Source organism: Myotis daubentonii, chromosome 10 (genome assembly GCF_963259705.1).
Source record: "Myotis daubentonii chromosome 10, mMyoDau2.1, whole genome shotgun sequence".
In the NCBI taxonomy this organism is placed as follows: Eukaryota; Metazoa; Chordata; class Mammalia; order Chiroptera; family Vespertilionidae; genus Myotis; species Myotis daubentonii.
The window spans coordinates 30,476,727-30,493,447 of NC_081849.1; the positions used below are offsets into that span (position 1 = coordinate 30,476,727).

General features: G+C 40.2%; 1 protein-coding gene across 2 annotated transcripts in view; it reads left to right on the plus strand.

Annotated features, from left to right (window-relative positions):
• Positions 1–15,108: 15,108 nt before the first annotated feature.
• LOC132242805 (aldo-keto reductase family 1 member D1-like) overlaps positions 15,109–16,721 on the plus strand; it is a 51,405-nt gene continuing 49,792 nt past the window's right edge. For both annotated transcript variants that reach the window (XM_059711898.1, XM_059711899.1), the window contains exon 1: positions 15,109–15,268. In XM_059711898.1, the coding sequence (XP_059567881.1) occupies positions 15,179–15,268 (90 nt within the window). In that variant the 5' untranslated portion in view covers positions 15,109–15,178. The remainder of the gene's footprint in view (positions 15,269–16,721) is intronic.

Sequence of the window (16,721 nt, forward strand, 5' to 3'; positions counted from 1 at the left end):
GAGGGTTACATGAAATCCATTAGTGGTAGATTAAGGGGGCGGGAGAAAGCAAAGCTGGGAAGTCTGTAGGACTGAATATGGAGTGAAATGGGGAGATATAACTTCTTTTACATTGGTGGATACTGGATAGCTAATAATTAACATTTACAGCACATAGGGATGGTGTGTAGGAAACAAGATAACAATGAGGGTTTCTGTGGTCTCATGAAGATTGGTCTTTGTCAAGGAAGTTACAGGCCTAGGTTGTGACTACCCATCAAGATTTGCTCTTAGTTAGGAATTTCTATGTTCAGAGCATCCTGCATGGTTTTGGTCTCTGAGTTGGTAGGGCCGTCATGCTGGCCTTCCCTGAGCTTCTCAGGTTGAGTATGTGGCCCCGTTTTATCCATTATGTACATATATACACACAGAGACATGCAGCCACACAGAATATATAATTTATAAAAGTGGGACAGAAGGGAACCAAGATTTTCTACCTGAAAGCTGCTTTTTGGGATATTGATTTCAAGCTGCTTATTAAGAAAGAAAAGACTCAGAAAGAACCTTTAGCCCTCCCTGCTTGTCCTGCCCAAGAGATTTAGACAGAAAAACCGGCTTCAGGAAAGGAGCATTGGCTTAATCACCTTAAGAATCTTCACCCCAGCAGTACACAGGCCCCTTAGATAACCCTGTGTCCCTTGTTTCTCAGTTGCCTAGAAAGAACTTTCCTGCTAAATTTATTCTGCTCTTCCTCAACTCCTGTAAATTGCCCATTCTCACTTACAGTCTCCCCACACTCTCCCCCTCGTTCCCCGATTTTTCTCCTTTGACCATAATGTCTTATATACCCAATGTTGCTTCTCTGTCTTTGGGATGGATATTCATGTTGATGTGAATTCCCTATGCACATGTATTACAATTTTTATTTTCTCCTGTTAATCTGTCTCTGAAATTCAATTAGCCCAGCTAAAAGGACTGAGAAGGTCTGAGGAAACTATTAGTTTTTCTTAGCCCCCAGAGAATTAAAATAGTACACATGCTATGGCTAACCTGAGTCATTTTTTGCGAAGTTTTTTTTCATTGCTTTTCCCCATGCTCTCATTTCATACAAAGTACAGTAGACAGTTAAACAAAGAAGAGCAGAGCAAGGACAACAGGCCAGGTACAGAAGGTCACCAGGGTGGAAAGCCTTGGGCTCCAGGGTGAACTCTCCTCCCCTAGCATATCACTGCTCATGTAGTTTGGAACCTTGACCTTTCATACCTCTGGTTATGTGGTTCAGACCTTTCCCGGGCCTTTTTCTCCTTTGGCATTTTGCTAGTTATGTGAGTTAGACCCTCCGCCCTCTTAGAGGGGGACCAAAACAAGGAAGTCAGAGATCAGCCCTTAAGCGTTAAATCCTGATGACAATGACGTTCATCAAGTACATCTAGACCTCAGTTGTGTTTCAAAGCTGCAGGCTCCAAAAAGCAATAAAACCGGACAAGTGATGTCATGACTGACATCAGGACAGCTGCATTGACAAATGACCCCCTGACCTGGCACTGACCAATCAGTGGAGACCACAAGGACACATCTGAAAGCTGATGAATATTCTATTAAGATACTTCCCAGAGACCTCCAGATAAAACCCCTCCCACCAAGCACCCAGTGTGTTCTCCCTCTCTAGAACACTCTTGCTCAAATCTTAAAGTGTACTTTGCTTTCTGTCTCCTAAGCTTCAAGGACCCATCTTTTGCCTCTGTAACTTGTTTCCTGAGCTCACTCCTAGCTGTCTCATTTGTCCTACCTCTGTGATTTTCTAAATAAACTTTCTCTATGATTTGAGTCTTGGCTCTGAATCCTTCTCTTAGCCAGAACTCAAGATCTGAGATTGCTGAACCGAGGTCCAATCACAGGTAACAACTGGTGCCACTTTTGCCACCAACACAAATTAAATGCATTAATTAATACCTTGGGATGTATCTTCCCACACTTTTCTTTATGCTCATTTAACTTTATACAGGTACGCATGCATCTAGGGAAAATTGGTCACCGTGTGTGTGTGTGTGTGTGTGTGTGTGTGTGTGTGTGTATGCGCGCATGCGTGTGTGTACTTTCCTAAATTTTGTTTTTCTCACTTAATAATACATCTTGAAAATTCCTCAAGACTTCCAATTGTGCAGTGTAAAAAATATTAATAGCTTTCTCCCACCTTCTAAGTTCTTCTAGCTGGGCTAATAACCAAATTAACAGAAATAAATTAGCAGGAGAAAATCAAAGTTTAATACATGTGCATGGGTAAATCACATAGACATGATAAATCTGTAATATCCCCAAGACAGTGAGGCACCATTAGGGATGACATTTTGGACAAAGAAGGAAAAAAGGGGAAATGAAGTATTGGATTTCACACAGAGAATGGGTAATGTATAAGTAGCTGAAGAAGAGCGGGACACACATGGCAGGAAAATCCTTGCTGAGTGACTCAGAAACAGTGGGTACTTAGCCAGCAGGCACCTCCTTGAAGCTTCTAGTTTACCATAATTAAAGTTATGAGGTCGGTTTCTCTGAATCTCTTGAACAGAAAAGAAGGAAGGGTCCAAGGTTCTTTCTGAGTCTTGTTTCCTAGTAAACAGCCCAAAATCAATATCCCAAGCCACCATTTGCCTCAGACCAGTGTAGGGCCCTCCCCTTAGGATGCAGTCAGCACTGCATTACAGAGAGGGTGGTGGAGGCGAGAGATTACCTAAAGAAGGATGGAAGGTACAATTTGAAACTAATACTGAACCCAGGTTCGCTGCCTGCCTCATGAAAGAAATAGGATCTGATGGAAGGAAACCAGCTTACTTCAGGAGCTGGAAGCTTGAGAAGATGGGGGACTCTCAGCACAAAGACCATCTTAACATCTGAGTACAGGCAGGGCTTTTAGGACCAGGGGAGGAGAAGGCAGAAGGAAGGAAACCAGAAGGGCTTTTGGGCTCTCATTAAGGTGATACATTCCAGTCAGCAGTCTGCTCTGATAACCATCTCAAAGCTGCTCACGTAATGGTCTGTTTTTCCTCATAATCTGTTTTTTCCTGGAAGGTTTAGCAAATCTCCTAGAGCCAAAATGCCTGCAGGCTGGAACCCACATCCTTTGAGGTTAGCTCCTAGAATCCTTTCAGCGTATGGGCTATTTATCAGTAACTACATGAGAATTTACAAGTCATCCTTTACAGAAACAATATTAAAAGAATGATGGTGGCCCTAACCAGTTTAGCTCAGTGGATAGAGCGTCCGCCTGCAGACTAAAAGATCCCAGGTACAATTCTGGTCAAGGCCATGTACCTTGGTTGCGGGAGCCTGGAGGGGAGTGAGGGGGCGGGGGTGAGAGAGGCAGCTGATCGATGTTTCTCTCTCATGGATGTTTCTGACTCTCTATCCCTCTCCCTTCCTCTCTGTAAAAAATCAACGAAATATATTTTAAAAAATAATAATTTCTTTATACATTAGAATTGTATAAATTTTGTGACTTGCTAACCTGAATTTAAAAGTTATTTTTTACACAGAGGTTTCTTTATTCACTGCCACAAACCAGTGGAACTACAATGCCATCTAAAAAATTATCAATAATTTCCAAATATCTAATTAATATTCAAATGTTTGCAGTTTTCCAAACTATCTTTCATAGTTTCTTTTTTAAGTCGGGATCCAATCAACATTCACATATTGTTTTTATTAGTCATGCGTTTTTAGTCTCATTTCTCCTCTTTTTTTTTTTATTTCATAGCATTCACTTTATGAAGAAACAAGGCCAGCCTATAGAATTGTTATCTGATGAAGTGGAGATCTTTTTCCCACTGGGTGCTGGGGGTACAGTCCTTACAATATCTTAAGAAAAAGAATTTTCTGAGACTCACATGAGAGAATGAGTCATTTTATTTGCGTGGAACTGGGTTTCTAAAGTCCCATTTCTTAGTCCAGTCATAGAAGAAGTGTAGCTGGGTTTCAGTAGAGCTAGAAGCAAAACCAGTGTTCAGTGTTTCCTTTCCATGTTGGAGCCTGGTCCAGTTCAGTATCAGGCTAGTTGCAGTCCATTAGTCCACTGTGTGTGGGGCCCACATGGCCATGTGCCATGCGGGCAAACACGAGGGGAGTCCCACAAACCCAGAGTCACACACGTCCCAAGAGCAGTAAAAGCACAAGAGAGTGAACTCCTTTGTTCAGGGGATTAAATATCCCAAATTTCACACCCTTGTAGTGGCCAAGCCTATTCTGGACAATGACCTTTGTTCTCAAGTGTGTCTGACAGTAAGCACCTTCCCCATGTCACCCCCAGCTTTACTGGGCATGTATCTATCTCCCTTTGGTTGGATCCCTAGGGAGTGTAAAATTGTAGCTTCCTGGCAAAGCTGCCCAAAAGACATGCCTATAATATCTGACCTTCCCTTAGTTCTTTTCCTGTTATTTTCTTGTTAATGTTAATCCTCATTGGAGGATATTTTTTTTCCATTGACTTTAGAGAGAGAGGAAGGGCAGGGGAAGGAGGAGAGAGGAGAGAAACACTGATGTGAAAGAGCCACATCAATTGGTTGCCTCCTGCACGCGCCCCAACCAGGGCAGAGAACCTGCAACCCAAGTATGTGCCCTTGACCAGAATTGAAACACAACCCTTTAGGTTCACTCTAACCTTTAGTGACACTCTAACCACTGAGAAACACTGACCGGGGCCCTTTTCTGTTAGTAATAGCTAGTTCATTACAACAGTATCAGAATCACCCATAATATATAGTCATGGTAATTTAACAACCTGTAAACTGAAAGGTGGGTCAAAAGATTTGGTTAGATTCAAGTTAAATGTATTGGACAAGAGTGCCCCAAAAAGTGAGGACTGCCCGACCGGTATGGCTCAGTGGTTGAGCCTTGTGCATGAACTAGGAGGTCATGGCTCTATTCCTGGTCAGTGTACATGCCGGGGTTGCAGGCTCGGTCCCCAGTAAAGGGCGTGCAAGAGGCAGCCAAACAATGATTCTCATTATTGATGTTTCTATCCCTCTCTCCCTTTCCCTTCCGCTCTCTCTGAAATTAATAAAAACATATTTTTTAATGAGGGAGGACTTATTCGTGTCATCTTATCAGTAGGCAAAAAATGGCAGGTGGTGGTGTTATCAGGACATACTAAGATCGATTGCTCCACTAAGGTGGTAATTGCCTGATAACACTGATGTAAGGGTATGCTTCTCTCGTTGATGGATAGTTTGACATAGTGCAAATTACCTTGTTGCCTACTGTACTTGGATGTAGAGGCTTTCCCAACCACTGTGATGTTTACCTAAATTGATTATTTAATGGGAGTTGTAAGGTGGTGATACTGAAATTCTTACATTAATTACCTGTATTCTCCAGGAAAGAAGAGTTATCTCTCACCAAGTAAAGATAAACTGTGTTCCTTGCGAAACACATGATGCTAACATTTCTTTGTGTCCTTGATTGTGCTTCACCTGTTTGTCTTTTGTGTTCCCTAAATATTTCTTTTTAAGTAAAGTCTGAGACTTCCAGTTCTTTCTGCTGTAATCCTGTTACCACACAGGAGCCCTGTTGATGTGGGGGAAGGGAAGCGAACTATGTATAGTCCTATAATTTGGTCTCAGACTTTTAGTGAGGCTGTGCCCTGAGCTATGACATTCACGAATGCTCTCCGTCTATTCTCCCCCTTAGGTAGGATAGAGGGGACTGGAGTTGGGTACTTTCCTTCCCCCAGGTCTGTTAACCCTGGTGAAATGTTAGGCTCTGATGAAGTAAGTTTCTTTTGAGATGATGCCTTATTAAGAACAGGGTACTCCTCCCTTCTCCCAGCCAGAAGCACAAGGGGAAATGCCTTTGACCTTTACTGTGAGAATTTGGTTGCACTTCTGGAGGTGAAACTCACAGAAATGTGGGAACTTGCCTGGGACTGCTATCCCATCTGGAGTTTTTAATTCTCAAACTTATCCACATTGAGCCTGCAATAATTCATTAGTTTTACTTTTTGGTGATCAAAATGTACCACGTCTTCCCCTGGGACTCCTCAGCCCCTGAGGTATAATTCTCTTCACTAAATCATGATATAACATGGGCCTGACATAACCATCCAGCACCCATGTTTCTAAATGCTACAGAACTATGGGGACTCATATTTGGCAGAGCATAGATGGAAACCTTCAGCATCAGTAAAGAAGAATAGAACACCTCTAACTGGTGCAAAGTGGGTGGCAAAGCACATTGTATTTTTTATCTAGTGTAAAACTAAAAATAATAAGAATTGACAAGAGAAAGAAAGGACTATACAGAATATACTTACAAACAGCAGATGTTTCCAAAAGTAAAAAAAAAAAGTTTTAAAAAGTTATGTACAGTACATGGTTTCCAGGAAAATAAATATTTTACGTTTCCCCAGTTGAAAAATGCTTGCAATTGAAACATTGTTACTTAATTCTTTCTATAATATTAAGAGTATGTATAAATGTCTTTAGAATCATATTATATAATGTTTATATAATGTTTATTTTTTATATAAATTATATAAGATATGTTCACTAAAAAATAGTAGTGTGACAGTTCCTGGGTTTATAGCCTTTTGTTTCCTCTGTCATAAGAAAATTTTTAATTTCTTTGTAATGATTGGTTACTTTGATTAAATACAGATATTGTAAATTGTTGCCTATCCTATGTTAATAGGTACAGAAAAATACAAATATAGGGATAAGATAATAAATATGACTTGTTTATTTATCAAAAAATTGTTGCAAGTTATGATTATAAATTCAATATAATAAACATAGTTTTATTTAAAACTAAGGGCCCAGTGCACAAAATTCATGCATTGAGGGGAGGAGGGGGCCCTCAGCCTGGCCTGTACCCTCTCCATTCCGCGACCCCTCGGGGGATGTCCGACTGCCGGTTTAGGCCCTTTGCAATACGGGACAGCTGGCTCCTAACTGCTCACCAACCTGCCTGCCTGATCTCCCCTAACCACTTTGCCTGCCTGCCTGGTCGCCCCTAACTGCCCTCCCCTGCTGGCCTGGTCACCTCTAACTGCCCTCCCCTGCTGCCTGGTCACCCCTAACTACTCTCCCCTCCCAGCCTGGTCACCCCTAACTGCCTCTGCCTTGGTCTTCACCACCGTGGCTTTGTCTGGAAGGATGTCCGGAAGGATGTCCAGAAGGTGTCTGGTCTAATTAGCACATTACACTTTTATTAGTATAGATACTTATAAATTTATTACATATTAAGACTAAAATGAAAATCCGTATGTTTATGAACTAGTTGTATATTTATATATCTCTGCTAAATGCTTACATATAAATGAGTATTGATAAATTCTTTATCACAAATTATTACATCTATAGTGAACCAAATAAGAAAATTACAATTTCGATTTTTTTCTGTAAAATAAGTCAGTTATTCTGTACCATAGACATTTTATTTTATTGTCCCAATATTCCATTAGCCTTCATTACTTATGGCATACATTTAAATCTTTTTGTTGTTAATCCTCACCTGAGGATATTTTTTCCATGATTTTTAGAGAGAGTAGACAGGAGAGAAAGAGAGAGACAGAGAGAGAAACATCAGTGTGAGAGAGACACATCCATTGGTTGTACCCCCTTAGGCACCCTGACCACCAGGGCCAGGTATGGAACCTGCAACCAAGGTGAGTGCCCTTGACGGACATTCAAACCCACGACCCTATGGTCCATGGGCCAATGCTTTAACCACTTAGAAACAACGGCCAGGGTCATTTAACTCATTTTAACAATTATTGTTTGTGTTTGTGATGTGCTTTTAAAATATTGCCTGAAAAAAAACATAATTCCTATAACTAGCGCTTGTCTCTGGTTCTTTCATCTTACATTTATAACTTTTCTCCCTAAAAGACTTGACTTTGTCTTTCCCAAATTTAGGCCCCAAATTCAGAAAAATAAAACAATATGGACAATAGAGTTGATTTACAGATGGGATAGAAACTCTATCTTTATCTCTGGGTCTCCAGGATGACATTATTGACTCTTGGGCAAGAAGAGAACAGTTTTATAATCAATTGGTTAAAAGGTAAAACTCCCCTGGCAATCAATCCCTTCCATCCCAGATCAGGGTTTTTTTTGCTTTTGTTTTTTGTCGTTTATACTTATTTTCATTTCCTTCCTTCCTTCCTTCCTTCCTTCCTTCCTTCCTTCCTTCCTTCCTTCCTTCCTTCCTTCCTTCCTTCCTTTCTTCCTTCCTTCCTTTTTTATTTAAATTCTTTATTGTTCGAAGTATTACATATGTCTCCTTTTCCTCTATTCATCTATCCCTGGCTGCTCCCACCACCCAGCACATGCCCTCACCCTCCTACTATCTGTGTCCATTGGTTATGCTTATAAGTATGCATACAAGTCCTTTGGTTGATCTCTCCCCCCGACCCTCCCTTGCATTCCCTCTGAGATTTGATGGTCTCTTTGATGATTCTATGTCCCTGGATTGATTTTTGAGCATCAGTTTATGTTGTTCGGCTCAGTTTTTTAACTGATGGTGTACAATTGGCCAAAGCAGTTAAGTTAGCTGGACTTGACTATGTGGCCAGAGTCATCAAAGTCTGTACTGGGAACTTCAGGTTTGTGTTCTAGCCCGAGCTAAGATACCGCACACCAATCTTGGTGGCTCAATCAGGAGACATGGCATGTTGTGTGCGTGAATATGGGTCCTGAGTTGCCTGAGCCTGGGAGGTCATCCCTCCAACCTGTCATGTTTGCTTGTACTGCCTTGCTGCACTCTACCCTTTACCTCTAAATCAAAGCATTACCTAATATAGAGTCTGCTGAGGCTTTCAAATGCCCCAACTTGGGAAATCTTTTTACTTAAGATGTCTTTTGATGAGTAAACTATCATTGAATTACACTAGAAAGAACACTAGGTACTACTAAGATTTATTTTTAAAATAAATAAAAATAATCAGGTTTGTTTTTATTCTCCAGATTTGTATTAATTTGAAATGATTATACAAACTCTTTTTGTTCACCAATCTTAGGAGGAAAGGGGTGGGAGAAGCCTGATAAATGAAAATTAAAGTGTATCTTCCTGGGTAAAATATATTAATATGAATACATATAAATAATGATGTACTTTTCAGGGTAAAAGAAACATACCCATGTTTAACAGACAACTCTGTTAAGGCTGGGGTGGAAAGGTGGTTGGGGAGAGATTAACCAAAGAACTTATATGCATATATGCATAACCCAAGGACACAGACAGTAGTGTTGTGAAGGCCTGGGGAGGGGCAGGTGAAAGATGAAGGGGTTAATGGAGGGAAAACAGGGACACTGGTAATACTTTGAACAATAAAGATAAATTAAAAAGGAAAAAGAAGTATACCCATATTTAAATAAAGGACTGGTGAAATAATTGTGTATTAAAAGAATTTTTTCCTCCAAGGATTGGAAACAATTATAATACATTTTATGAGATAAATTAAAGGCCATGAGACAGGTTATTTCCATGATTGCTTCTCCTTCACATATCACTATCCATAATTGTGACATTTTGAACCCACCAACTCTTCTTCCCTACCTTGATTATTTAACCTGTGTGAAAAAATTGTCTATGTCTGTCCACATCTTTGAATATTCCCCTTGTAGAGCATGGGTTAATCTCAGCAGGTTTGAAATGACAAAATGCTTATTTCCAGAACTGCACACAGCATAATTGAACTTTGACATTACTACAGAACCTATTAAGTTCTGTAACCATAGGGCAGTGAGTTGTTTGGGGACAGATGTACCAGCAATGTTTAGCATTAGTCACTGGATTTTTAACTTACACCTGGTTTGAGGAGGGTTGAGAGTTTAAGCTGGTCATATAGCTGGAAGACACTTGGGCAACCAGCACACATTGAACAGGTTTGGGCTGTCTGGTACCAAGGTGCTTCATACACATGGCAGTGGTGGTTGAAACCTGAAGACAGCCTGCCTGGTGGGGCTCAGGGTAGAATGTTCAAGCATAAACCAAGAGGTTCTCTGTTCACCTCAGGGTCAGGGCACATGCCCAGGTTGCACAAGAGGCAGTCAATCAATGATGTTTCTATCTCTCTATTCTTCTCCCTTCCTCTCTCTCTAAAAATCAATAAAAACGTATTTAAAGAAAAACTAAGACAAAGTATATCCTAAGCAACCCAGTGATAAGAGGGTAAGAAAGGTCTGTACTAGAGGTCTCCAGACTTCCCCCAATACATTCCCTTTTCCTCCATTGCAATATTATACTTGTTGCCTGTAACTTGTAAATTGAGTTCTGTGGATACTTTCAATAATCAAACATTGTCACAAACATAGTAACGCACCTTTTGATAAGCTTAATTTAATTTTCTTCATTAATAGTTCACACTTAAACACAAAAACTAAAGCTTGTCAATCAAGCAGGTTATGCTACCACAGATTCAAATTCACTCTTGGCATATGAGTGTTTTCAAAAAGTAAATTCACCTTAAATCTGGGCTAGCCTGAAGATAGCATGAAATAAAAGAGCAAATGTTGATTCAATCAGTTTTTTTCTGGTAAACTTTGATCATTCTTTGCCTATTTGTAGGGTAAATAATACTTTTTCTTAAATGACCATCTTTTTTTTTAAATTAAATCTTTATTGTTCAGATTATTACAGTTATTCTTTTTTTCCCCCCATAGTTCCCCTCCACCCGTTTCCCACCCCACCCTCTGCCCTCACCCACCCCACCCCGCACTATCCTCATCCATAGGTGCACGATTTTTGTTCAGTCTCTTCCTGCATCCCCCACACCCCTTTCCCCCCCAAGAATAGTCAGTCCACTCCCTTTCTATGCCCCTGATTCTATTATAATCACCAGTTTATTCTGTTCATCAGAGTATTTATTCACTTGATTTTTAGATTCACTTGTTGATAGATGTGTATTTGTTGTTCATAGTTTGTATTTTTACCATTTTCTTCTTCTTCCTCTTCTTAAAGGATACCATTCAGCATTTCATATAATACTAGTTTGGTGGTGATGAACTCCTTTAGCTTCTTCTTATCTGTGAAGCTCTTTATCTGACCTTCAATTCTGAATGATAGCTTTGCTGGATAAAGTAATCTTGGTTGTAGGTTTTTGGCATTCATCACTGTGAATATTTCTTGCCACTCCCTTCTGGCCTGCATAGTTTCTGTTGAGAAATCAGCTGACAGTCGTATGGGTACTCCATTGTAGGAAACTGACTTTCTTTCTCTTGCTGCTTTTAAGATTCTCTCTTTGTCTTTTGCTCTTGGCATTTTAATTATGATGTGTCTTGGTGTGGTCCTCTTTTGGATTCCTTTTGTTTGGGGTTTCTGCACTTCCTGGACTTGTAAGTCTATTTCTTTCACCAGGTAGGGGAAGTTTTCTGTCATTATTTCTTCAAATAGGTTTTCAATATCTTGCTCTCTCTCTTCTTCTGGCACCCCTAAAATTCGGATGTTGGTACGCTTGAAGCTGTCCCGGAGGCTCCTTACACTATCTTCAGACTTTTGGATTCTTTTTTCATTTTTCTTTTCCGTTTGGGTGTTATTTGCTTCTTCGTATTTCAAATCGTTGACTTGATTCTTGCGATACTCTAGTCTGCTGTTGGGGTTCTGTATAATATTCTTTATTTCAGTCAGTGTATGCTTAATTTCTAGTTGGTCCTTTATCACAACCTCGAGGGTCTCATTAGATTTCTTCAGGGTCTCATTAAGTTTATGGGCGGGGCGGGGTCCCAGGGGATCAACAGGGCGGTGAGAGCAGTTATGGCTGCTCTCAGTCCTTCCCTCAGAGGCCCTGCTTCTCAGTGTCCTGGTAATCGCTGCAAGCACCCTCGAAAGAAACCTGCCCTCGAGTTCCGACCGATGCCAGACAGCCCAGTTTCTCCCATATGAGTCTGGGTCCCCAGAGACTCACCCAGAACTGGAGCTCAGAGCTTGAGACTCCCTCCTGATTGAAAAAGACAACCTTTTCCTCAGCTGCCAACTCTCTCTGCATGCGCCTCTATACCTCTGTATTTTACTTCCGCACCACACCACCTCTGATTCGCGGTATGCTTCTCTTTCCTTCTAGTTGTAGAATTTCCACTCAGCCAGCCTTCCTGTGGTTCTGGATGATGTCCATTCTGTCTTTTAGTTGCATTTTTGAAGTGGTTGTGTGAGGCAGCAATCTCCGGTGTTTACCTAAGCCGCCATCTTGGTTTCTTGAATGACTATCTTTTAAAAACTTTGAAAACTATTGCCTTTTACCCCAAAACTACTATTGTCATCCTTGCTCTTCAGAAAAAGGTAGAAAACAAATTCTAAAACTAAAAATTATTGAAGTTCTCAAAGACTTAAATTTCCACATCTCAAGGTATTCCCATTAGCTTTAATGACGTCAGCACTCCCATTATGAGTCAATGTCAGATTACCCTGTGCATTTGGGAATGTCGTCTATAGTCATAGTCTTTGCGAAACTGCGTGTTGATGTGACTAAGTACTATAACTCTCATCATTGTACAGGTAAGGTACAAGTGTTCTTTCAACTTAACCACATACACAGTCTGAATGACCTGAGGATCTGGAGGTGAGATTCAAAACACAATACAAAAAAATGAACGTTACAAAATTTAAAAATTTGTGTTCCATAAAAGACACAATTAAGAGAGTGATAAAACAAACTACAGACTGGGGGAAAAATTGCAAACCACATATACAGTAAATACCATGTATGAAAAATGCACCAAGAAATCTCCACACTCAACACTAAGACAAACAAACAAATTGAAAAATAGGCTAAAGACTAGAAAGGCACTTCACCAAGAAGATATAAAGTTGTCAAATAAGTACATGAAAAAATGTTCAACATCATTATCCACATGGGAAATGAAAATTAAAATAACCAGGGGATACCATGATAAATCTATCGAAGGACTTGAGTAAAGAAATACAAACAACGGCAAATTGTGTCAAGGATGGAGAACAACTGTAACTCATATGCATTTTTAGTGGGGATGCAAAATGTTACAACCATTGAGAAAAGCAGTTTGGCAGCTTCCTACATAGTCAAACACTCCACATGATTCAACCATTTCACTGCTGGAGAAATAAAAACTAATGTTCATACAAACACCTGTATGTAAATGGTTATAGCAGTTCTATCCACAATCACCAAAAACTGAAAACAAACTAAAGGTCCTTCAAATAGACAAACTGTGGTAAAAATATATAATGGAACAAGTGGCCCAGTGCACGAAATTCGTGCACTGGTAGGGTCCCTAGTGGTTGCCGGTTGCCGGCGGCTGGCCGGATACTCGCTCTCTTTCCCCAGCCGCCTATAGCTGCTGCCACAGTTGCCAGCCAGAGTCTCCCTCCTTTCCCCAAGTTGCCTGCTGCCACCACTGCTGCCAGCTGGGGCCTCCTTCCCTTCCCCCTGCTGGCACAGCCCCCTGGTAGAACTCCCAGTTGAGGGGACAATTTGCATACTGTACTTTTATTATATAGGAGACTATGCAACAATAAAAACTAAATAAGCTATTGATACAAGCCACAACATGGTTGGATCTCAAACAGATTATGCTGACTGACAGAAGGCAATTTCAAAAGACTATATATACTGTATGATTCCATTCATATGATATTCTCAAAAGATAAAACAATAGGAATGAACAACAGGGAGTGACTTCTCTAGGAGGTGCAGGTGGTGGAGGGGGTGATTATAAAGAAATAACATGAAGGCATTCTCTGGGTTATAGAATGTTTCAGTATCCTACATGTGGTGGTAGTTATATAAATCTGTACATGTGCTAAAATTCATAGAGCTAGAAAGTCAATAATAAAGAGACATTCTAGCTAACATCTTAGCACACAAAGGTGACAATGAGTGATGGACTGATAAGACAACTGATATTGAGGACCATTACTACCCACATTCCACACTGCCCCACCCTGGTAGAAATTATTGTGCCCACTGCCTGTGTGTATATTAGCAAGAATGAATTTCCTAGAAAGAGGGCAAGTCAATTTCAGACAAACTTCAGGACACTTCCATCATCATGGACTGTTGCATAGTCCTTTAGAGGAAGATTAAAATAAATAACCATTGTTTCCCTAATTACTACTTCTTTCCCTTTCATTAACAACATCCAGAATCTTCTCAGGAGGTATTAAGCCAGCAGTTCTCAACCTGTGGATCGCGACCCCTTTGGGGGTTGAAAGACCCTTTAACAGCGGTTGCCTAAGACCATCAGAAAACACATATATAATTACATATTGTTTTTGTGATTAATCACTATGGTTTAATTATGTTCAATTTGTAACAATGACATAGGGGGTCACCACAACATGAAGAACTGTATTAAAGGGTCGAGGCATTAGGGAAGTTGAGAACCACTGGATTAACACCAACTCCACATGTAGAAATGGCTTCTACTAGTATTCTCTTAAGGCAATCAAATCACTCTTTTATTTCCTTTGACCACTCTCATTGATTTAGCGAGGGATGGTTCAACCAAAAAAGACTACTGAGGCAAATAAGACTCTATTCCTGGGTTATGCTTGAGCTATGGAGTAGGTAAGCTCTGTGTTAGTGGACCTGAAGCTGGAGCTGAGTCACTTCAAGGGCTGATTACTGTCTTTCAATGATAAGGGGAGATTCAGCTGAGAAAGCCAGGAGACAAAGGGTGTGAAATTGTTTCTTGCCTTTTCCTTTGTTCTTCTGGCCCAATGTTTCCAAGTTTACCGAAAGGTGGTAGCAATCCAGACCCCTGCCCAATCCTGCTGCCTCAGAATCTCCAGGGAAGTTCTGGGAAAGGAACTACTCTAGTCTCACCTAAGCTAGTCCTAATGTTGATGTTTTCAGGAATATGAACCAATAAATTTCCTTTATATTCTAAGAGAATTTGAGATAGACCTGTTAGTTGGCAACAAAAGCATCCTACCAGAACCCCACTCAATTCCTTTCCTTTTTTGTTGTTGTTGTTATTCAAACTTTTCTTTGCAGAGGTATAAGCATAAACTCTCAATTGAGTTATTCTTATGTCTCGAATAAAGTTCAAAGGACAATCTCAGTATTTCCCTAACAACCTAGAAGAAAACAGGTTGAGAAATAGATCTGTCAATCTCTCTTCCCTCCCACTGCTCCTCCCTCTTGCCCTCCTTTCTTTCATTAAATAGGCCCTAGGACACCTGTCTAAAGTGTTCCGAATCACTCCCAGAAATCTGAAGTCCTAGGCTCTCCAAGATGGAACTCACTGCAGATCATCGCATACCTCTAAGTGATGGAAACAGCATTCCTATCATTGGGTATGGTACCTGCCCACCCCATAAAATGGTAAATTTATCTCTCTTTCTGTATTGTTGTTGTTTTTTTTAAATAAGAATCATTTCTAAAGTATAATCTGTAATTCATTTTAAATGGATCTAATTGATTCACTTTTTGTAATAATGAAAGCAACCTCCAAGGACTATTGTTTGGCTGAATGAGTATTGAGACAAACATTAAACTAAACCAATTTGTGACTTAAAATGATCTTGGATTAGAGAATGGGACCTTTCTGCTTTCTTGACTAAAATTCAGCAGGGTGCTTCTTATATTTTGATATCAAGCACATGAAATCACTGAGTTTATGGCCTGTGATTTTTTTAAGTTCATATTTGAGCACTTTTAGTTCAGTCTAAAATGCATCTCTGTAGCAATATGTTTACAAATACATCTCCTAGAGCAAAGGAAACTATGGAGAAAATAAACAAATTTGACTATATCAAAATAAGCTTATGCACAGCAAAAATCACCATCAACAAAATGAAAAGGGAGCCCACAGTATGAGAGAACATTCTCACCAACACTTGCTGATTTTTTAAATGTTTGCAACTCTGGTTTTCATTTGCACTTCCTTTCAACTTTACATGAGATTAATTTTTCATATTTTTATTAGCCATTTGGAGATCTTTTGCAAAGTGACTGTGTCTTCCACAAATGTTTCTCTTTTTTTAAAAAATATATTTTATTGATTTTTCACAGAGAGGAAGGGAGAGAGATAGAGAGTTAGAAACATCGATGAGCGAGAAACATCGATCAGCTGCCTCCTGCACATCTCCCACTGGGGATCTGCCCGCAACCCAGGTACATGCCCTTGACCGGAATCGAACCCGGGACCTCTCAGTCTGCAGGCCGACGCTCTATCCACCGAGCCAAACCGGTTTCGGCTACAAATGTTTCTTTATTGAATTTTTCTTCCCTTATTTCTATAGTGGATTTTTAAAATATCTGCATATGAGTTGTTCATCAGTTATATCTATGTGAAAATATCTCTTCCCACTTACCTTTTTACTCTTTTAATGAATGGTGTCTTCTGATGAATAGAGATTCCCAATTTTAATGTGCTCACCTTTAGCACTCTTTTAATTTATCTTTAGTACTTTCTGTGGCTTAAGAAATCCTTCTCTACCCAAGTGTTAAATTGGGAAATCTGGGAACAGCCTCTGAGAAGGAGATTTGCACGCAGGAGGCTTGTTGGAGAGTACTCTCAGAGACCACACCTAAGGGTGTGTGCAAAGGGGACAGTTGAACTGCAATGCAGTTGCTCATCAATGCCACAGGAGTTCTGGAATGGGAATGGTGCCACAGAGTTGTGCTGAGTTCAGGTAAGGGCACCAGGCCTTTATACCCTGGGTCATCCATAGAGGGAATCGGATGTGAGTAATGAGCAGCCAACACTTTTGATGAAGAGGAAATGCAGTTCATTATGACATGTTCTACCTCTGCATCAATTGCTTTTATATGC